General features: G+C 33.2%; 1 protein-coding gene across 1 annotated transcript in view; it reads right to left on the bottom strand.

Moving 5' to 3' along the window:
- Positions 1-24,351, bottom strand: part of LOC141339094 (adhesion G protein-coupled receptor D2) — a 114,083-nt gene that overhangs the window by 9,618 nt on the left and 80,114 nt on the right. The window contains exon 24 of the mRNA XM_073844726.1: positions 10,454-10,536. Coding sequence (XP_073700827.1) covers positions 10,454-10,536 — 83 coding nt within the window. The remainder of the gene's footprint in view (positions 1-10,453; positions 10,537-24,351) is intronic.

The raw sequence follows: 24,351 nt of genomic DNA, 5'->3' as shown, positions 1-24,351 counted from the left end.
AGCGTCGGCCCATGTGAACTACTATCACTCATCAGCAACGGCAGTAATCGGATCTGTAGAGGAAAGAAACTCTTTAGCAAAGCCCGTTGAGGAGCTGAGGCCTCATTGATCCAATCAAATGCTGCTTCAAACAGGCTAATTGGTCAGTTATGCTACACAGCATCTGGATTAAGAGCGACGCTGTGAAGTAAATCAGTCATATACTAGACGAAGATCACACTGCTGATCACTTGACCTGTTTTACACATCTCAAAGGACTTCCAGGACATTTAAGACGGACACTATGTTGTCTAAAATAAAAATGCAAAGGATAGAAAATGTCATATGAACTGTCGCAGCTTGGAAATGATCGGTAAATATAATTTTTCCAAAGATGCATCTAGCCACCTGATCTGTGATTTTCAAAACAAAAACTGTGGTGGCCTCCTAATCCTATTCCCTTGTCCTGTCCAGTCTCCGTTACGCTATGAATACAATTGGGAAAACGTCCAAATATAAGGTTTCAAAATCTAAGGTATGGCATCTGATTTAAATGCCACATGCAAAAAGTTCAAACATGTTGCCAGACGAAACCTAAGAGCCCAAAATACAATATAGGTGAAGGAGAAACAATATTCATTTAAAAACACTTCAGAGACTAGCAGTTATGCAGGTGTTTACAGACAAACACTTCATTTTTGTCATTCTGCAGTCTCTATCCGGATTCATTTTCATTCTTTTGGCACCAAAAATGTTTAATTAGCTTTGACTGAAGCGCGATTGACCTCTCGTGTGGCCGGGAAAAGCAGTCCTGACAGCACCGTGCAGGTGTGAAGTAAAACAGGAATCAGTGCAGCACCTCCGCTGCTGTGTTAAGAGCCTCAAGTCAGGAGATCCCTGTGGGGCTCAACAGTGTGTGTGTGTGTGTGGGAGACACGTCTAGCACGAGGTCCTGTGGCTGACAGCAGCTCCCCTGCCAGGATGTGTAACCTCACACGGCCAAAACAGGAAGCCCTGCCACTCACTTAGTGATTGACACACTGGCGGAAGTTCATAAAGGTTCTAGAAGGGCTGCAGTCCATGTTCAGGGGTTGCTGACTGGGCCACCTGGTACAGTGCAGTGAGGACGAGAGAGAGCTCTCGTTACATATAAGAGCATACTTGCCTGTCCGCCAGTCCCCCTCTGGGTCAAATAATGCTGTGACAAATGCTTTTCGAAAAGTAATAAATACTTGCATGAAAGGGAAAGACAGCTATATGTCAATAAAAATAAAAATAAAAAAATAAATTCCTAAAGAATTAGCTAAAGAGTGACGTGTTTGAAAAAAAAAAGATAAATAAAAATTAAAAACAAACAAATAAAATAACTGCTCTAATATTTAATAGAAAAAAAATTCATGATAAATACAATTAAATATCCCTTATTTATTTATTTATAAAATATTTAAATAGATTATTAATTTAAACAAAAATAAATTAATTAACAACATGATTGATGATCTCTCATTTTTGAGCAACCCGACGCAACATGAGCTAAGAGGCAAACCAGTATTTATTTATTTATTTATTTATTTACAGATAAATAATATAAACAAAAACAAAAAAACAAAAGATAAATAAAAATTAAAAACCAACAAACAAATAAAATAACTGCTCTAATATTTAATATAAATATAAAAAAATTAAAAACTAAACTAAAAACAAAATGTATGATAAATAAAATTAAATAATATCCCTTATTTACTTATTTATTTTATATTTATACAGATTACTAATTTAAACAAAAATACATTAATTAACAACATTAATGATCTCTAATTTTTGAGCAACCCGACACAACATTAGCTAAGAGGCAAACCAGTATTTATTTATTTATTTATTTATTTACAGATAAATAAATAAAAAACAAAAATAAACAAAATATAAAAACAAACAAACTAAAATAAAAAACTAAAATAAACTTATGCGAAATAAAATTAAATAATATAACAATGTCTCTTATTTTATTATTCTTAAGGAGCAAACCCTTATTCATCATTTATATATAATCATTAATATAAACAAACATGAAAAAAACGAAGTTAATAATGAAAAATAAATGTATGACAAATAAAATTAAATAATATAATAATTTCTCAATTTTTGGAGCAACTCGACACAACATTAGCTATGGAGCAAACCCTTATGCATATATGTATTTATTTTATTTTTTTACTTACTTTTACATAAATAAATAGATAATTAATATAAACAAAAATGAAAAAACTAAACACAAATTAAATTCAATTAAATATAAACACAAAACAAAATTAATGATGAATTTTTTTATGATAAATAATATTAAATATAATAATTTCTCTCATTTTTGAGCAACCCGACACAACATTAGCTAAAGAGCAAACCCTTATGTATTTATTTATTTATTTATTTGTACATAAATAAATACATAATTAATATGAACAAAAATGAAAAACAAAATTAATAACGAATAATATTAAATAATATAATAATCTCTCTCATTTTTGACAACCCGATGCAACATTAGCTAAGAAGCAAACCCTTATTTATTTATAAAAAGATTAAACAAAAAAGAAAAACAAAACAACATTAATGATAAATGAAATTGAATAATATAATAATTTCTTTCATTTTTAAGCAACCCGGCACAACATTACTTGAGGGGCAAATCATTATTTATTTAATATTTATTTTTATTTAAATAGATAAATAATTAATATAAACAAAAATACAGAAAAACTGTCTCTCTCTATTTTTTTTATTAATTAATAGATGAATAAGTAATATAAACAAAAATAAAAACAAAACTAAATTTATGATAAATAAAAATAATAGAATTTCTCTCATTTTTGAGCAACCCGATACAACATTAGCTAAGGAGCAAACCCTTATTTATTTATTTGTTCATCATCAAAAAATCATTTCTTTATGATTTATAATAATACACACATAAATAAATAAATAAAATCAAAACTAGTGCTAAATAAAATTAAACAATATAATAATTTCTCTCATTTTTGAGCAACCCAACACAACATTAGCTAAGGAGCAAACCCTTATTAATTAATTAATTAATTTGTTTGTTTGTTTGTAAATAGTTAATATAAACAAAAATGAAAAATAATGATGAATAAAATTAAATAATATAATAATTTCTTTATAATAATACATACATAAATAAATAAAACCAAAATTAGTGCTAAATAAAATTAAATAATATAATATTTTCTCTCATTTTTAAGCAACCCGATACAACATTAGCTAAAGAGCAAACCCTTATTTATTTATTTATTAAACAAAAATGAAAAAACAAAACAAAATGAATGCTAAATAAAATTTAATAATATCTCTCATTTTTGAGCAACACAACACAACATTACCTGAGGGGCAAACCTGTAAATGAATGAATGAATCAATGAATGAATGAATGAATGAATCAATCAATCAATCAATCAATCAATCAATCAATCAATCAATCAATCAATCAACTGAAAAGCAAAACTAAATTAATGATAAATTAAATTATAAATTAAATTAAAAATTAATTGAGCAGCCCAACACAGCATTATCAAAGTGGCAAAACCCAAATAAATAAATAAAAAACAGCAAAACAAAATATAACAAAAATATGCGCGCACACCAAACACCAAAGAGGTTTTGAGAATCAAATGGAATCAACATGTGCAGACCTCCATACCAGAGAGAATCCGACCGTGTAAGAGTGTGAACAGACTGCTGTCTAACAGCTGAGAGTGATCATGACTGTTGCATCATGGGATGTGTCACACTATGACACAATGCCGGTTCACACCAAACTGCCAATTATCAGTAAGCTGCGCCCTCCTCTCCTCACTTCTCAAGCAGGAACTGGCGTGTGTGTGTGTGTGTGTGTGTGTGTATGTGTGTGTGTGTGTGTGTGTGTGTGTGTGTGTGTGTGTGTGTGTGTGTGTGTGCGCGCGCCCAGCCCTGTGACCTTGACCGTGACGGGGTGCCTCATGCACTGTGTACACTTCAAATTGATTCACACCACGGGGAATCTGGAAATTTCCATGTAAAGCCTCAAGTGTGAATAAAAATTATGTATACTCTGGTATTAGGTTTCTGTTTACAGTGAGCAAAAAAGGCAAAGCAGTGATCAGAACACATTATCTCTCGGAGCAGACAGAGACCACCCAAACGAACACAACATATGTGAAGCTGAAGTTTGATATAATGAGGGAAGTCATTTTATGAAATGCAATCAGAAGTTGAAAGTGTGATAGCGATACTACCAGTCTGTCACAACAGATAGAGACATTGTTTTTTTGGCGGCCACCAGAGGGCTGCTGTCTTTGATGATCACTCTGCTTCCTCTCAGTCTACCATGTTTTTAAATGGATATGATTCTCAATTACTTTATTATTACAAATTATTTAATTTGAATACCGTCCCAGTGATTTTGAAACACTTCAAATGAATAACAGGTTGCCAACAATGTTGATGAATATCTAAAATGCTACTTTTAAACTGGAAAATACAGTTCTTGTTTTATATACTATAATCTAATGTTATGGTTTATATAAACTGACAACCAATTAAAAAAAGGGAATGAAAATGGGAGGAACTTCACAACAATTTATTCACAAGTTTTTGTTTTTTTACTTAGTTATGAGCGAGTCACTGAATCAGTCACTAAACCAATTTATTATTTATTTATTTATTTGTCTTTTTTTTTTTACTTAGTTATGAGCGAGTCACTAAAACAGTCACTAAACCAATTAACAGTTTTTTTTTTTTACATTTTTGGTATTTTTGTAGTAAAATTGTCACCATTTTTTAAAACAGGAGGAACATCACAACAATTCGCTCACTTAAAAGTTTTTTTTTTTACTTAGTTATGAGTGAGTCACTGAATCAGTCGCTAAATCAATTTGTAATTTTTTTTGCATTTTTGGTATTAAAATTGTCAAAAACAAAATTAAACGGGAGGAACTTCACAACAATTCATTCACTTACAAGTTTTTTTTTTTGGTGTGTGTCATTTATGGTTTTTGGGGGGTATTAAAATTGGCACTTTTTTAAAATGGGATGAACTTCACAACAATTCGTTCACTTAAACGTTTTTGTTGCTTATGAGTGAGTCACTAAAACTGTCACTAAATCAATTTGTTTCATTTGGCATTTTTTTGTATTAAAATTGACAAATTTTTTTAAAATGGGAGGAACTTCAAAACAATTTGTTCATTTCAAAGTTTTTTGTGTTATTTAGTTATGAGCAATCACTGAATCAGTCATTAAACCAATTAGTTATTTTTTTGTACATTTTTGTATTAAAATTGTCACCTTTTTTTTAAAACGGGAGGAACTTCACAACAATTCGTTCACTTAAAAGTTATTTTTTGTAACAAAGTTATGACTGAGTCACTGAATCAGTCACTTAACCAATTTAATTCCCTCATTTTTGGTATTAAAATTGGCACTTTTTTTAAAATGGGAGGAATCAGTCACTGAAGCAATTTGTTAATTTTTTTGTTTGTTTTTGGTATTAAAATTGGCACTTAAAAAAAAAGAACATTTCATTCACTTCCAGATTGTTAGTTATGAGTAAATCACTGAATCAGTCACTAAACCAATTTGGTAAAAAAATAAATAATTCATAAATTTAGTATTTAAATTGCCATTTTTTTTTAAAAAAGGGAGGAACCACAGACCAATTCATACACTTAAAAGATTTGTTAATTTATTTATGAGCAGGTTACTAAATAACTAAACCGATTTGTTAATTTTTTGGCATTTTTGATAATAAAATTGGCACATTTTTTAAAATGGTAGGAACTTCACAACATTTCATTCACTTTTTTTGTTAGTTATGAGCAAGAATCAGTCACTGAACCAATTTGTTAATTTTTTTGGTACTGAAATTGGCACATTTTTTAAATGGGAGAAACTTCACAACAACTCGTTGACTTACAAGTTTTTTTGTTATTTAGTTATGAGGTAGTCACTGAATCAGTCACTTAACCAATTTAATTCCCTCATTTTTGGTATTAAAATTGGCACTTTTTTTAAAATGGGAGGAATCAGTCACTGAAGCAATTTGTTAATTTTTTTGTTTGTTTTTGGTATTAAAATTGGCACTTAAAAAAAAAGAACATTTCATTCACTTCCAGATTGTTAGTTATGAGTAAATCACTGAATCAGTCACTAAACCAATTTGGTAAAAAAATAAATAATTCATAAATTTAGTATTTAAATTGCCATTTTTTTTAAAAAAAGGGAGGAACCACAGACCAATTCATACACTTAAAAGATTTGTTAATTTATTTATGAGCAGGTTACTAAATAACTAAACCGATTTGTTAATTTTTTGGCATTTTTGATAATAAAATTGGCACATTTTTTAAAATGGTAGGAACTTCACAACATTTCATTCACTTTTTTTGTTAGTTATGAGCAAGAATCAGTCACTGAACCAATTTGTTAATTTTTTTGGTACTGAAATTGGCACATTTTTTAAATGGGAGAAACTTCACAACAACTCGTTGACTTACAAGTTTTTTTGTTATTTAGTTATGAGGTAGTCACTGAATCAGTCACTGAACCAATTTGTAATTTTTTTTGGTATTAAAATTGGCACATTTTTTTAATGCGAGGAACTTCACAACAATTCATTCACTTACAAGTTTTTTTTTTTTGTTAGTTATGAGTGAGTCACTGAATCAGTCCCTGAACCAACTGAACAATGTTTTTTGTTGTTGTTGCATTTTTGGTATTAAAATGATTTTTTCTTAAAGGGGAGGAACTTCAGAACTATTCATACACTTAAAAGATTTGTTTGTTATTTATTTATTTATGAGCAAGTTACTGAATAACTAAACCAATTCATTCATTTTTTGTTTTGTTCGTTTTGTTTTTAAATTGGCACATTTTTTTAAGACATGTCTAAACAGTTCATTCACTTAAAAGTTTTGTTTGTTATTTAGTTATGAGCGAATCACTGAATCAGCCACTAAACCAATTTGTTAATTTTTTGCATTTTTGGATTTTTATGAGTTAGTTATGATTAAATCACTGAATCAGTCAATAAAACAATTTGGTAAAATTGGCTTTTTTTAAGAAGAGAGGAACTTCAGACTGATTCATACACTTAAAATATTTGTTTGTTATTTATTTATCAGCAAGTTACTAAATAACTAAACTTTTTGGTACAAGGTTTTTTGTTACTTGGTTATGAGCAAATCACATTTTTTGTTCTTTTTTGGTATATAAATTGTCCGGGGTTTTTTAAAAAGGGGGAACTTCAAAAAAATTGGTTCATTTACAAGTTTTTTTTCCCTTAACTTTGTAATAAGTGAGTCACTGAATCTGCAACTTAACCAAATCGTTATTTTATTATTATTATTATTATTATTAAGATTTTTTTTTATTTTTTATTTTTTTTTTCATTTTTGGTATTAAAATTGGCACTTTTTTAAAATGGGAGGAACTTCACAACAATTTGTTCATTTGCATGGTCACTAAATCAGTCACTGGAACCAAATCTGTTAATTTTTTGGTATTTTGGAATATTAAAATTGGCACATTTTTTAATTGGGAGGAACAACAATTTGTTCACTAAGTTTTTTTTTTTTTAGTTATTAGTGAGTCACTGAATCAGTCACTGAACCAATTTGTCATTTTTTGGGTAATTTTGCATAAAAATTGTATTTTTTTAAAAAAGGCAGGAACTTCACATCAATTCATTCACTTACAAAGTTTTTTGTTAATTAGTTATGAGCAAGTCACTGAATCAGTCACTAAACCAATTTTTGTTCTTTTTTTTCAAAAAAAGGGGGGAACTTCAGAAATATTGGTTCATTTATTAGGGTTTTTTTACTTTGTTATGAGTGAGTCACTGAATCAGTCACTAAACCATATTGTTATTTTGTTATTATTATTATTTTTCACTTTTTTGGCATTAAAATTGGCACTTTTTTCACAATAATTTGTTCACTTGCATGGTCATTAAAAATATTTTTATTGGTATTTTAAAAAATTGATAAAAAAAAAAGGATGAACTTCAGAACAATTCATTCACTCCCAGTTTGTTAGTTATGAGTAAACAGTGACTCAACCAATTTGTTGTTGTTTTTTTTGTTGTTTTTTTGGCATTTTGGGTATTAAAATTGGCACATTTTTAAATAAATAAAAGTTTTTTGTTACTTAGTTATGAGCGAGTCACTGAATCAGTTACTGGACCAATTTGTTAATTTTTTTGTTTTTTTTTGGTATAAAAATTGACATTTTTTTTAAAAAAGGGGGGAAGCTTTAGGACAATTTGTTCACCTACAAGTTTTGTTTGTTAGTTATGAGTGAGCCACTAAATCAGTCACTAAACCATTTTTTTTTTTGTATGTGTTATTAAAATTGGCACATTTTTTAAAAGGGAGGAATTTTATTTCAAGTTATAAAATAACTAAACCAATTTGTCCATTTTTTGTTTGTTATTTCTTTGTTTGTTTTTAACTTGGCACATTTTTTAAATAAGGAGAAACTTTTGAACAATTCATTCATGTTTTGTTTTTTATTTAGTTCTAAGCGAGTCACTGAATCAGTCACTAATTTGTTTATTTTTGGGGGGGTATCATTGGTATATTTGGTATTAAAATGGCACATTTTTTAACATGGTAGGAACTTCACAACAATTTGTTCATTTGCATGGTCACTAAATCAGTCACTGAAACCAAATCTGTTAATTTTTGGGTATTTTGGAATATTAAAATTGGCACATTTTTTAATTGGGAGGAACAACAATTTGTTCACTAAGTATTTTTTTTAGTTATTAGTGAGTCACTGAATCAGTCACTGAACCAATTTGTCATTTTTTTTTGGTAATTTTGCATAAAAATTGTATTTTTTTAAAAATGGGAGGAACTTCACATCAATTCATTCACTTACAAAGTTTTTTGTTAGTTATGAGCAAGTCACTGAATCAGTCACTAAACCAATTTTTGTTCTTTTTTTTTTCAAAAAAAGGGGGGAACTTCAGAAATATTGGTTCATTTATTAGGGTTTTTTTACTTTGTTATGAGTGAGTCACTGAATCAGTCACTAAACCATATTGTTATTTTGTTATTATTATTATTTTTCACTTTTTTGGCATTAAAATTGGCACTTTTTTTCACAATAATTTGTTCACTTGCATGGTCATTAAAAATAATTTTTTTGGTATTTTAAAAAATTGATTAAAATTGTCACATTTAAAAAAAAAGGGATGAACTTCAGAACAATTCATTCACTCCCAGTTTGTTAGTTATGAGTAAACAGTGACTAAACCAATTTGTTGTTTTTTTTTTTTGGCATTTTGGGTATTAAAATTGGCACATTTTTAAATGAGAGAAACTTCACAACAATTTGTTCACTTACAAGTTTTTTGTTACTTAGTTATGAGCGAGTCACTGAATCAGTCACTAAACCAATTTGTTAATTTTTAGGGGGTTTTTTTGGTATAAAAATTGACTTTTTTTAAAAAAAGGGGGGGAAGCTTTAGGACAATTTGTTCACCTACAAGTTTTGTCTGTTAGTTATGAGTGAGTCACTAAATCAGTCACTAAACCATTTTTTTTGTATGTGTTATTAAAATTGGCACATTTTTTTAAAAGGGAGGAATTTTATTTCAAGTTATAATATAACTAAACCAATTTGTCCATTTTTTGTTTGTTATTTCTTTGTTTGTTTTTAACTTGGCACATTTTTTTAATTAAGGAGAAACTTTTGAACAATTCATTCATGTTTTGTTTTTTATTTAGTTCTAAGCGAGTCACTGAATCAGTCACTAATTTGTTTATTTTTGGGGGGGTATCATTGGTATATTTTTAGTATTAAAATGGCACATTTTTTAACATGGTAGGAACTTCACAATTCGTTCACTTTCAAGTTTTTTGGTTACTTAGTTTTGAGCAAGTCACTGAATTAGTCACTAAACCAATTTGTTAATTTGTTTTGGTATTTTTAGTATTACAATTGGCACTATTTTAAAACGTAAGAACGATTTGTACACTTAAAAGATTTATTTATGAGTGAAGTACTGAATAGCTAAACCAATATGTTATTTTTTAAAGTGATTGAAACAGTCACTAAATAAATTACATGTATTATTATTTTTTAATTTTTTAATTTGTTGTTTTGTTTTTGTTTTTTAAATGGAGAATGTGCAGAAACATTAATTAATTTAAAAGAATTGTTGTTTTTTGAAAGGGTAGTCTTACGTTAATACCATTTTAAATTGAATTTTCCTCAAGATTGCTTGATAAGAACCAAAAGTAAGAACAATACAGAATATTACCTATCGGCACTCACACACGATTTTGAGCTTGGGCAAAGGATTTGGTATCACTTTCATGTCATTGTAAAGAAAGCAAATTGATTTTCTTTTCAGATGTCAAACAACCTTGGATCCTTATTGATAGATGGGTCCAGAAATGGCATGAGGCCTTACCTGTCCAGAGAGGTGGACACCAGTGTCAGGACATCGCAGGTCTTCATTTAGGTTGTCGTGGACACAGGGGAGGGACAGATGCCCTGTGAAAATCACATGATATAGTCACAATTAATCAACGACCAAGAAAGGCAGCAAACGAAATTTGCAAAATGATACAATTCACAAATTGTAAAATCAAAATGGCTGCAACTCTCAACTGTCCAGCCAAAAAAGCTAAACAATCCATCGCGCAAGCTAATATTTCACTGCACATCAATACAGTACAAGCTATATTTTTAAAACCTTTATCAAACGCCTGCAGAAAAAAAAGACACACAACACCACTATGGCATAAATTCCTCAAATTTATGGCCAACTTGTGTTTAGATGCTATGATAGTATGGCAGGGATGAGCACAATCTTTGCCTCCCATCCCAGAGGGCTCAGTCCCAAATTGGTGGGGTCTCTGTGTGCCCATAAATCTGGGGGCACTTCGTAATACGTATCGAGTCTAAGCGAGACATCAGGCCTGTGAGCGGCATGCCCTGAATACATACCGGGCTTTGTGCGTCAGTGCTACTGTTCCATTCAAGAGTCACTTACTATTGAAGTGAGAAGTCAGATAAGCGCTATAGAATGGTATCCCTCACAATGAACAATCATTGACTTCCACATACAAAGAACCGTCAATTTGTGTAAGTAGAGCAGACGTGTGAGAGCTCGACTTCTCTTCATGTCAAATCTCCACTTTACAGTCCAAAAAGTAATAGATCTCTTTGTACGTGCGAACTTCAATTGTGCCACTGTGTGATGAAGAAAAAATGCAAGACATTCACAGGAAGATTTGAAAAGAGTAAGTCACTGAGAAAACATTAAATGGTTTGGAAGTTACAATAAAAAATAATGAAAATAATACAATACAAACTCCTTTCTCAACTTTAAAGATTCCACAGTGAAGAATCTGCAAAATCTTAATTATTTTACCAAAATAAGAGAGATCATACAAAATGCATGTTATTTTTTATTTAATACTGACTTGAATAAGATATTCACATGAAAGATGTTTACATACAGTCCAGAAGAGAAAATAATAGTTGAATTTATAAAAATGACCCGTTCAAAAGTTTACATACACTTGATTCTTAATAATGTGTTCTTACCTGAATGATCCACAGCTGTGGTTTTTGTTTAGTGATAGCTGTTCATGAATCCTGAATGTCCTGAACAGTTCAACTGCCTGCTGTTCTTCAGAAAAATCCTTCAGATCACACAAATTTGGTTTTTCAGCATTTTTGTGTATTTGAACTCTTTCCAAGAATGACTGTATGATTTTGAGATCCATCTTTTCACACTGAGGACAACTGAGGGACTCATATACAACTATTACAGAAGGTTCAAACACTCACTGATGCTTTAGAAGGAAACGTGATGCATTGAGAGCAGGGGTGAAAACTTTTGGAATTTAAAGATCGGCCTAAATCTAACATACTTTGTCTTCTGGGAAATATGTAAGTATCTTCTGAAGGGCAGTACTAAATGAAAAATAAGATATTTAGGCAAAGTAAGAAAAAGTACTTAATTCAATCTTCATTCTGTTCAAAAGTTTTCACCCCCGGCTCTTAATCTATTGCGTCTCCTTCTAGAACATTAATGAGCATTTGAACCTTCTGTATTAGTTGCATATGAGTCCCTCAGTTGTCCTCAGTGTGAAAAGATGGATCTCAAAAGCATACAGTCATTGTTGGAAAGGGTTGAAATACACAGAAATGCTGAAAAACCAAAGAATTTGTGGGCCCCTGGACAATTTAACTGTTCAGGAGAAACAAGGGACTCATGAACATCTATAACTAAAACACACACACACACACACACACACACACACGCACACACACAGGTGTGGATCAAGAATTAAGTGTATGTAAACTTTTGAACGGGGTCATTTTTTATAAATTCAACTATTATTTTCTCTTGTGGACTATATGTAAATATCTTATTCAGGTCTGTACTAAATAAAAAATAACATGAATTTTGTATGCTCCCTCTTATTTTGCTAAAATAATTCACATTTTTGCAGATTCTGCGTGGTGTATGTAAACTTTAGACCTCAACTGTACAGATTATATTAATTTTAATACATTTCTACATTTAAGGACATTCCCCAAAGGGAGGTTTCATCAGATTTAGCTACAGTAAGTAAACTCAATTTTGTCTCCAAATAATAGCCTCCTCAACACACACGACTGTCATGGTCGGCAAGCGTCCTGCAACAGGATTAATCTCCTGCAAAGGAGGGTGGGCCGGGGCAGCCAGAACTCATTTGGTGTGTTGCTATGAAATGGCTGCCCATCAGAAATATCTTCATCTATCTCTGTCTCATCTACATGGGTGGAAATGGAAGGATGAAGGGCTGAAAGGAGAGAGGGAGGGTGAAGGGGGCGTCCGGAGGAGAGAGGTCAGCGCATTCAAGGAGTCCATCATTCTGACGTGTCAAACCATCTCTTAACTGAGTTTGTGGAAGTGTCAGTGTGTGTTCAGCGACATGAGCTTCAGCTTCTGCAGGCTGTTCTAAGATATCAAGTAACTCTTTAAAGGAATAAATTCACCCAAAAATAAAAATTACGGTGTATATGACTTTCTTCTTTCAGATGAATATAATCAGAGTTATATAAAAATAATGTCCTGACACCTTCAAGCTTTATAAAGGCAGTGAATGGCTGTTAAGATTTTGAAGTGCTCCACACAGATTCGGGCTTGGGGGGGTTAATAAAGGCATTCTGAAGTGAATCAATCCACTTGTGTAAGGAAAATATCCATATTTAAAATTTTATATACGTTAAACTCTAGTTTGTCATACGTGTGCTCATGAGTTGTGCTCCAGCGGATGTCGAAGGACGTAGGCATCAAAATCAAAAAAATTTGAGACAACATAGGCTGTAAAAAAAAAAAAAAAAAAAAAAAAAAAAAAAAAACGTATGGCAGTGATAAACGAACAGCAAAAATAGTGATCGTTTCCAAACAGGTTTCCAAAACGCTCCCCTTTCTGCCATTGTTCTGTTACTTTATTAACACATGGTTTATTGTCAGCCGTACATCAGCACTTTAGAAACTTCAAGGTTTCAACACTGGCCCGGATCTCAAAGTATTTTTAATAAAATAGTACCAGCTGAGGTAAACAGCAAAAGGTAAACAGAGTGTAAAACCCAGAGGCGGATTTCGTTCCGGACCATCTGTTCAATTCATTGCAATCAGGCCGGCGTAATGGCAGATATCTGAGTGAAAAGCTCTGCTTTGCTGCTGTTTCTTATCCACTTTATTATTACAGTCAACCATTCTGCGAGATCACACTATGGTGGCTTTGGCAGCAATGCTTTCAACGGTTTTACTACCAGATAATTGAGAAAGTAAGTTTTGTTTTTTTGTGACTAAAATGTTAAAAACAGATCTGGATGCTGAATTGTTATTACTTGTAGTTTAAAAGAGTGCAAAGACATTTTTATTGCTCGTAACTACAGAAATGATGGAATCCAGAATTATAAAAAAACGAACTAAACTAAGAATTGTGCAACATAAACTCATAAATGTAGAAAAAAAAAATCTGAATTCTGAGATATAAAGTTGCAATTATTTTTTTAATTTTGAGATTATAAACTCAAAATTGCAAGAAAAAAGTCAGAAATGTTGGAAAAATACATACTGTTAAATGTAGTAGACTTTAAGGATACTTTGACCATCAGTTGGGCTAAAAAGCTACAGTTGAGGTCAAATGTTTACTACACAGTACAATCTACAAACTACAGTCTGCAAAATGTTTAAAATTAATTTTACCAAAATAAGGGATCATACAAAATGCATGTTATTTTTATTTAGTACTGACCTAAAAAATCCTTCAGGTCCCACAAATTCTTTGGTTTTACAGCATTTTTCTGTATTTGAACCCTTTCCAACAATGACTATGATTTTGAGATTTATCGTTTCACACTGAGGACAACTGAGGGTCCGATATGCAACTATTACAGAAGGTTCAAACGCTCACTGATGCTTCAGAAGGAAAAACTATGCATTAAGAGCCGGGGTGAAAACTTTTGGAATTTGAAAATCAGCAAAATAAATGGATTTCAAAAGCATACAGTCATTGTTGGAAAGGGTTCAAATACACAGAAATGCTGAAAGAACAATATAAAATAATTACCATTTTGGAATGGAATTTGAATATCAGGGAACATTTAACTTATTTTGTCTTCTAAGAAACATGTAAGTATCTTCTGTAACTTCTGAAGGGCATTACTAAATGAAAAAATATGATATTTAGGCAAAATAAGAAAAATTTACACATCTTCATTCTGTTCAAAAGTTTTCACCCCCGGCTCTCAATGCATTGTTTTTCCTTCTGGTGCATCAGTGAGTGTTTGAACCTTTTGTAATAGTCTCTGAGTTGTCCTCAGTGTGAAAAGATGGGTCTTAAAATCATACAGTTAGTGTTGGAAAGGGTTCAAACACAGAAAAATGCTGGAAAACCAAATAATTTGTGGGACCTGAAGGATTTTTCTGAAGAACAGCGGGCAGTTTAACTGTTCAAGACAAACAAGGGGGAAAAAAAAAAAAACAGCTGTTACAAAATAATTAACATTTTGCAGACTTCAACTGTATATAGTAACAGCTTTAAAGTACTGTAAAACACCAACAATTAATAATCTACATAAAAGTACATAAAAATGTAGGTACGTATGGTAAAAGTTAACAACATATCAGTCCTGTGAAGTCTTATAGCACAAGGGACTATTGGGAAATACAGTATGTAATCGAAAAAAAAGTTTCCTAAAATGTCTCATCCTTTTCTCAAGCCGATTTCAGTTTCGACATCTGCAAAGGTCAATATATGTAGTTCAAAATGAGCTGACATGAGGTATTCAATAATTTCAGAAGACCTGGTAAACCTTCAGAGCTGTCAGGAAGTTTTTACTTTCTGGAAAAAAAGAAAGAAAGAAAAAAAAAACGTGTTGTGTTTTGGCCTGCTCTCTCGTTCTCCAACTTTGAGAGAAGCCAGGCACTGCAGGATAATCACAGTTTAATAGGAGCAAATATTGAAAGCAGGAGCTGACCAACCAGATCCCCTTTCCTAGAGCTCTCTCCCAGTGCGCCCGAGAAAAACGCTAGCACATGGGCGCGCAAGAAATCGATCATTTCATGATATATCAATTAACGTGAGGAAACGGAGGAAACCTTCGTATTGACGTTCGTCCACTGTTTGCGTTGGACTCGTTTAGTCAAATGGCATTATAATTCTGACAACCTTGTTTAAGCCAAACACTTCACGTGTACCAATCTAAAGTTTCAGCTCAAAAAAACGAACTGAAGAAATGTCCAAGAAGTCATCCAGATAAATACATTCACGTCTTGTTCTTTAGATGAACTTGCGAGGTGCGCGTTCCCTCTCAGGTGTCCTATTTGCCATGCTGGGAAAGGGACGTGTCCACAGACTGGGGCCTCTTTCTAATGATTTCCCACACCTGCACATCTGCTGCCATTTTAATTAATACTCCAAGGAGGTTTGTCGCGAGTAATCAAAAACATTGTCACTTATGGAATCCTTCATTATAGAACAAAAATCAACATTTTGCATGAGAAGAATGAGGGCACTTTGCCACAAAGTAGCCCACGTTGTAATAAACAATCTAATCAAGTAAAGGCGTAGAAGACTTTATTCCAAGGGTTCGACACTCCAGGTTTTTTTTTTTGTCAAGCAGCAACACGTGGTGAAGGGCCAGGCATCATTTTATTTTTATGCAGGCCTTGGTTCCTCAGCTTCATACGGGTGGAAAAGAGGGGGGGAGGGCGGCACGGTGAAGGCAATAGTCGCATCAGCTCTCTTCGGCTCTGCAGCATCACCGCAACCTCTCTCATCGCTGATTTATGGCCCGCCGCTGACCTCTGAGGTCGTAACATGGTGATGGGTGACTGGCTCTCAACGGTAAGCTACTGGCACTTGACAAAGTGCCGAGAGCAGAATGAATTTACTCCTCTTTTCCTCAATCATCAACAGGCGCACGCCGGCTTGCTGCCCTGACCCCCTCTCATCCTGACTGCTATAACAAGATCTCCCATCTCATGGAGGAGCGAGGGAGAGGGAGGCTGAAAAATTTACTGTCATTTCTACTTTCCAATGAGCTCTGGTGAGCACTTCTTTCACCTTCAGGTTGCTTCGAGTGCCTGGGATAAGGAGGGCTGGTTGGGACGCGGGCGAGGGCACTTCGATGCACCTGTCTAACTTTGGGTCGTTCGCTAGAGGTACTTCAATCTGCTATTGCTTCCATCAACTTGATAACGGCATCTGAAAGCAAGTTCGATTTAATAAGCAGATAAATCTCCATAAAGGTGGACGGTTCGCGTAGCTCATTTGTCAACGTGTGGATGTGCCAGTTAGCCGCGAACAAATACTTACCGACGCAATCATTAACAGCATACGCAAAAATCCATTCTGTTACTTCGCCTTTTATTGTTGCCAGGTGGGGGACTGTAAATTGAGGCGATATAAAATGCATAATTTCCTAAAGTAGGGTTTTAAATTATCCAGCAGTGCAAATGTTGGCCCACTGTGGCAGGCGAGACACAGTAGGTTATAATTGAAAATAAAAAAGCCATTTAAAAGACATTCAATAAGCCACTGGGAAATTGATCAGGCTATAAAATCTGGAGCGGGAGGCTGGCACTCTTGTAGAGACGCTGCTTCGGTCCTGACACAGCACTATCCCTGCAGGCTTCACGGTCTACATGCCGGCATACAAACAAGTACACTTCCCGACGGAGATGCTTTCCTTGTGTCCTCGGGCATGCATTTAAATTGCGCAAGCAACAATGTTGTGGTACGTAGTGCAAGCCTCTGACTTGCACTGGAAAAACTGGGAAAAATGATTCCCCTCAGTGGTAGGGAGTGGTATAAAAAAAAAGATAAAAGATTGCAAGAGCGGGCCCAAGTGTGCGGGCAAAAAAAAAAAAAAAAAAACACATTCCGCTCCTGCTTCTTTAACTTTCAATTCTCCCAAGCATCTCTGCTTCACAGCCCCTGGCTATTGCCTTTCTCAATCTGTCCCTGGGGAGGCAGGAGTTATGGGCCCTGTCGATTGAGGAGAAAGGGATGTTATTCCCCTGTCACCCTCACCCGGTCCGCCAGCAGCCCTGCCCTGATCTATGGCCACCGTGGCGGGGTAGAAGTGTCTTGATGCACCATTGGTTTCCAGCGCTGTCACCCCCACCCCGACGCTCAAACTCATACTACCTTTACAACCCCCTCACCGACCCTTTAAAACACCCCCCTCCATGATTCTTGTTGGGGAGCTCTCCGAGGGGCAGGGGTGTGACACGATGGGTTTGAGGAGGTCAACCCCAAGGTCTGGTTGGCGTCACGAGCAGGATTAAGTGACACATGGCGGGTGCTTACCTGATGTTGCAGATTGCACAATGGTGTGGACAGCTGATCACAGGTTTGACAGATGGAGATCGAATGAGGATTGTGATCTTTCGAGGTCGTACGACAATTACATGAAACTTCTTTGAATACTGATTCAACTCCATTAATGTGCATTTGTGTAGCACACAACATGCTCAGCCCCAAAAACATCAAAGTTCGAATGAGTACATGTCAACATATTGCTAAACCAATGACTAAATTAAGTCTGCAACGATTCCTCCATTCTATTTGAGTATTCGATTATTCGAATTTAATTTGAATTATTTTAATTATTCGATTAATGTTCTTTTGTGTAGCACACAAAAGTTCTCAACACTAACTATCACAGTTCAAATGAGTATATGATGTCAGCATGCTGCTAAACCAATTACTAAATTAGGGCTGCAACGGTTCCTTGATTCTATTCGAATAATTGATTTTTTTTTTTCAGATTATTTGAATTTGAGTATTCGATTTACGTTCATTTGTGTGACACACAAAAGTTCTCAACACTAACTATCACAGTTCAAATGAGTATATGACGTCAGCATACTGCTAAACCAATTACTAAATTAGGGCAGCAACAATTCCTCTATTCTATTCGAATATTCAAGGGGGTTTCTTCCGATTATTCGAACTCGATTATTTTAACAAAAGTTCTCAGCACCGACTAAGAATCACCGTTTAATTGAGTATATGATGTCAGCACACTGCTAAACCAATGACTAAATTGGGGCAACAATAATTCCTCAATTCAATTCAAGTATTCCATTTTTCGAATTCGGTTATTTGAGTATTCGATTATTCCAATTAATTTTTTGAGTATTCGGATAACGTTCATTTGTGTAGCACACAAAAATTCTTAGCACTGACTAACAATCACAGTTCAAATGAGTATATGATGTTAGCATGCTGGTAAACCAATTACTAAATTAGGGCTCCAACGATTCTTTGATTCTATTTGAGTATTCTATTATTCTAATTCGATTATTCAATTAATATTCATTTGCACCGACTAACAGTTCAAATGAGTATATGATGTCAGCATGTTGCTAAACCAATGATTAAATTAGGGCTGCAACGATTTCTTGATTCTATTCAAGTATTTGATTTTTTCTTCCCCCGATTATTTGAAGTTGATTATTTGAGTATTCGATTCACGTTCATTTGTGTACCACACAAAAGTTCTCAGCACTGACTAATAATCACAGTTCAAATGAGTATATGATGTCAGCACACTGCTAAACGAATGACTAAATTAGGGCTGCAACGATTCCTTGATTCTATTCGAGTATTTGATTTTTCCCCCCTGATTATTAGAATTTGATTATTTGAGTATTCGATTCACGTATATTTGTGTAACACACAAAAGTTCTCAGCACCGACTAAGAATCACAGTTCACAGTTCAATCACAGTTTATTAGATTTTTTGCATTTGATTGTTTGAGTATTCGATTATTCGAATTGATTATTTGAGTATTCGATTAACCCTCTAAGCGCCAAGGTCGCAAAATTGCGACAAGACGTCATACCTAATAAAATAGACTGTATTTCCTAATACGGTGTAATTTCTCATTTCTATTCCCTACCACTAGATGGCAGACATGTTGTACTTCGATTCTAGACCAAAATTACGTCATGTTCCTATTCAAAGTGTTTGAAGAAATAACAGAGAAAATTTGTGAGGAGAAAAGCACCAAAAGGCTGATAAAAAGTTGTACCGTGAGGATGCGTTGCAAATGTTATTTGCCGATTCTGACTCTGAAGGGGAATATTTGCCTTTTGAAAATGACGATCGGCCGTCTAATAGACGCGCATCTCGCGGTACATCTTTGTGGAGCAGTGTCGCCGCTGTGCAAGACGAGGTTCACGAAGTGTAAACAAATGAAGCACAAACAAATGTTGCAAATGTTATTTGCCGATTCTGACTATGAAGGGGAATGTTTGCCTTTTGGAAGTGACGATCAGCCGTCTAATAGACGAGCATCTCCCGGTACATCTTTGCATAACAGTGGTGCCGCCGCGCAAGACGACAAAGTGTTCACAAAGCACAAACCAGCGATCATTTCGTCCCTTTGCCCAAAAGGAATGGGGGTGGCAGGGGTGAATGTGGTCATAGTGTACACAGGGGTATAGTAATATTCTAATAATTTAGTAATTTCTTCTGTTTTATTGTTGGTTTCCTCTATTCTCATCCATTTGATCGTTTTACTACTATATAGTAGTGTAATAAGTAATATTTTAGTTATATTGTTGGTGTTCTCTTTTGTGATCATTTGGAATGAGGATAAAAAGAAAAAAAAACATGCAAATAAGTTCAAACATCGATTTAATATCTATTATTTCCTGAATATTACTTATGAAATGATCAAACAGTTGGCTACTGTTCACATGCATTTTACTACTATACTGAATAGTAATATAGTAATAATTTAGTACTTTTTTCCTATTTTATTGTTGGTTTCCTCTTTTCTGATCATTTGGAATAAGGATAAAAGACAAAAAAATGTGCAAATCAGTTCAAACATCCATTCAATATCTATTATTTCCTGAACATTACTAATGAACTAATCAAAAATTAGGCTACTGTTCACATGCGTTTTAGTTCTATATAGTATAGTAATATAGTAATAATTTAGTCATTTTTCCTGTTTTATTGTTGGTTTTCTCTTTTCTGATCATTTGGAATGAGGATAAAAAGACAAAAAAAAAAACATCAATTCAATATCTACTATTTCCTGAATATTATGAAATTCAATAATGCCGCCCCCATGATGATGTTACAATATGCAAATTAGATGAGTATATTTACACCCCACATAAACTTTCAGTCATGCCCAACATTTTTCTAATTTACAGTAGATCTCTATCTTTAAGTCCTTTCAAGCCACAAGCTTTTGAAATCTTGATGTCAAAATCCAGCATTTTTCCAAAAAAAAAAAAAAAAAAAAAACCTGGCGCCTAAGGTGTTAATGTGTGTAGCAAACTAAAGTTCTCAGCACTGACTAACGATCACAGTTCAAATTAGTATATGATGTTAGCATGCTGCTAAACCAATGACTAAATTAGGGCTGCAACGATTCCCTGATTCTATTCAAGTATTCTATTTTTCAATTATTCGAGTATTCGATTAACATTCATTTGTGTAGCACACAAAAGTTCTCAGCACCGAATAAGAATCGCAGTTCAAATGAGTACATGATGTCAGCATGCTGCTAAACCAAGTTAGGGCTCCAACGATTCCTTGATTCAATTCGACTATTCCATTTTTCGAATGCGATTATTTGAGTATTCGATTATTCAAATTTATTTTTTATTTAAATTAAAAGTATTCGGATAACGTTCATTTGTGTAGCACACAAAAATTCTTAGCACCGACTAACAATCACAGTTCTAATGAGTATTATGATGATGGATTACAGTTACATTCTTTTGTAATTAAATTACATAATGCCGTTACATGTAACTAGTTACTCCCTAAAACTGTACAGTCAAACCAAAAATTATTCAGACACCAGATATAGTTTTTAATATATATTTTTTTGCTAGTGGGTGCAGGACACTATAGTTCATTTATGTAAGTGAGGATAGCTAAATAAAGTTAACTATGACATAATATAACCAAAAATTCTTCATACAGTGGACTACCAGTAAAATTGATAAAAATTTGGGAATTTAAATTAGATTTTACACATTGACCTAACCATGTTTTATTATATACCTTTCTATCAAATTTGATAACCATATTTAATAACCATTTTCTAAATTATAGCAAATAAACTGTGAAAATGTAATAATTGTGATACATTTTGGTTTGACTGTAGTTTATTTGTGATTATCAAGATGAATTTGTTCTGACACAGTTTAACTCTAAGTTCTTGTCATATTATATAACCATTTTTAAAACTATAAATAAACTAGCGAATAAACTGATAATGTTAGAAATGTTAAAGGTAATTTTTGGTTTGATGAAGTGATGCTTCTTTGCTTTTTTGACTATGATTATGATAACATTTTGCTCGCTGGATTTTTAGCCTACAATGGAGAAAAGTTATCCAAATTGGAGCAACTGGGAACTGGAGGAGCCTGAATGAACAAGCAGAACAAATCAGAATTTAAAATCATAAATGAGCAGACAGACACACGTCTCCTTATACTGTAAGTCCAGGAGCATTTTGGTTGCAATACAAATACGGGGGAACTGATGTCAGATCTCCATACACATGAGAAGACCTGCAGGGCACGCGTCCATCTGACATGTGTCGAGAATTAAGAAAAGTGGTGGAGAGATGGAGGAAGGCCTCGGCCAACAAGACCTCCGAGATGAGACGGAGAACTTACCCTCCGTTAGCCTGCGGGCAGAAGAGTGACGCTCGGCCGACCGAGATGCGCATAAGTGACTTTGGATATGAACTATAAAGGAGAGGATGAAAAAACTGATGCAGGTGGTTATGTGACAGTGACCCCGCTGGGGATGATCTGACTGAATAAAGAGACAGATTAATAAATAAATATCTTTTAAAAAATGGGCAAGCGAGGAGGGCTGCCATCCATCAAAGATCCTATTACCACGAAACCTGGAGCCATATGTATAAGGCAGCCGGGATCCTAAGCAGATACAAATTCAACTTTTCCTTACAATTTGTTATCACTGACATCCATCAGCCAGCGCGCACACACAGATACACAAAGACACTCACACACGAGGTTGAATTATAAATAGATTTGTTTTCTCATGTCTACTCGATTTAAAGTAAGTCACTAATATAAAATCGCCCACAATCATAAGTAGCTTTATCGGTGAAATTAAAGAGTTAAAAATGAGGGAAATTAGAAGGGGATGATTTTTTATTTCCTCAGAGAGAGAGGAATGTAAACAGCTATCTAACCACTACCATATTTTTGTAATCTGTTTATTTGGGTATTTATACGAACAATATGTAGTTGTGTATTCAGCTTGTTCAATCAAATGACACGGTCTTCATTTGGGACAACAAACAACAAACATCTTATATAAAATGTCAGACTACTCAGTTTTCAAGGTCAGGTGTTGTCAATCTTTGTGAGTGTGTGTGTCGGAGTGGGAGGTAGGGATGACAACAGATGGATTCAACTTTGCTAAAGATCCACTTGTAACACTGGCAGAATTAAACGCTGCTGCTGCGTTACGTTGCATGTTGGTATGCAATAACAAATTATTGTGTTTCAATAGAGGTTGAAATGCAATGATTGGTTGTGACATCCAACGTAAACAAATCGCCACAATTAGCAGTGACACTAAATGTAAACTTATGTTTGCAATACTAAAAATGTAGAAGTGCAATGGCAAATTTCTGGCACAACCATATAAAAAGTCATCTAAATGTTTTATTTGAAGCAAAATGTCAATCTCTGTTGTCATTTGACCTGAAACATTATTGTTTATATTTTATTTACATGAATATATACATATATATGCACATTTATTGATTTCCCCCAAACACTTGTATACTTGAAAACTTTTATAAGAAAAGCTACTTTAATATGCATATATAAAATAAATATCTATTAAATAATAATTAAAATTATTAAAATTGGTGAGTATTTTTATTTCTGCAAAACAGTGTTATAACAACAAGCCTGTTTTATTATTATTATAATTATTATGTAAATAGATGGGCAAAACATACATATATCGGTTCAAAATATCGGTTTTCTAAAACTGATTTGCCGATAAAATAATTTAGGAGCATTTTTTTAAGTGTTTGCCAGAGCCCTTGTTATTCTTAATTTTGACATTAATTTTCATTTTTACATCAACATATGATATACGTGTATATCGGTTCAAAATATCGGTTATCGGTCTACTTGATCTGTAATAATCGGTATTGGCATCGGCCCTGAAAAACACATTTTCTTTTACATTACATATATTATTATATATGTATATCTGCAAAGCACTGTTATAAAAACAAGCCTGTATTATTATTATTATTATTATTATTATGTAAATAGATGGGCATAAAATATTGGTTATCAGTCTACTTGATCTGCAATTATCGGTTTTAGCATCAGTTCTGAAAAACACATATCGCTCGACCCCTTGTATGTACGTATACAATTGTACATATTTTTGTATTTTAAATAATTTAATTTACATTACTTATTAAAAAAAACATTATTTTTGTTGTTGTTGTTGTTTATTTTTAATATGTGTATAAAATTGTATCTATTTTTGTATTTTAAATATTTACATGCATATATCATTACATATACCTGTATTAATAGTAAATTCAAATTGATGAGTATTTTGATTTCTGGAAAACAATGTTATAACAAATGTCTGTATTTTGTATATATATATTTTTTTATTATGTTTAAATATAGATTTAAATATATGAATGTAAGGATCGACCGACTATTCCATTGTTACCAAAAGATTTCAATGGAACCAACGATCATAGTTAGCTAACAATGCTTTTGGGAAATGCAC

This window comes from Garra rufa, chromosome 7 (assembly GCF_049309525.1).
Source record: "Garra rufa chromosome 7, GarRuf1.0, whole genome shotgun sequence".
NCBI classification, from domain to species: domain Eukaryota; kingdom Metazoa; phylum Chordata; class Actinopteri; order Cypriniformes; family Cyprinidae; genus Garra; species Garra rufa.
This window is presented reverse-complemented; position numbering and strand designations above follow the sequence as displayed.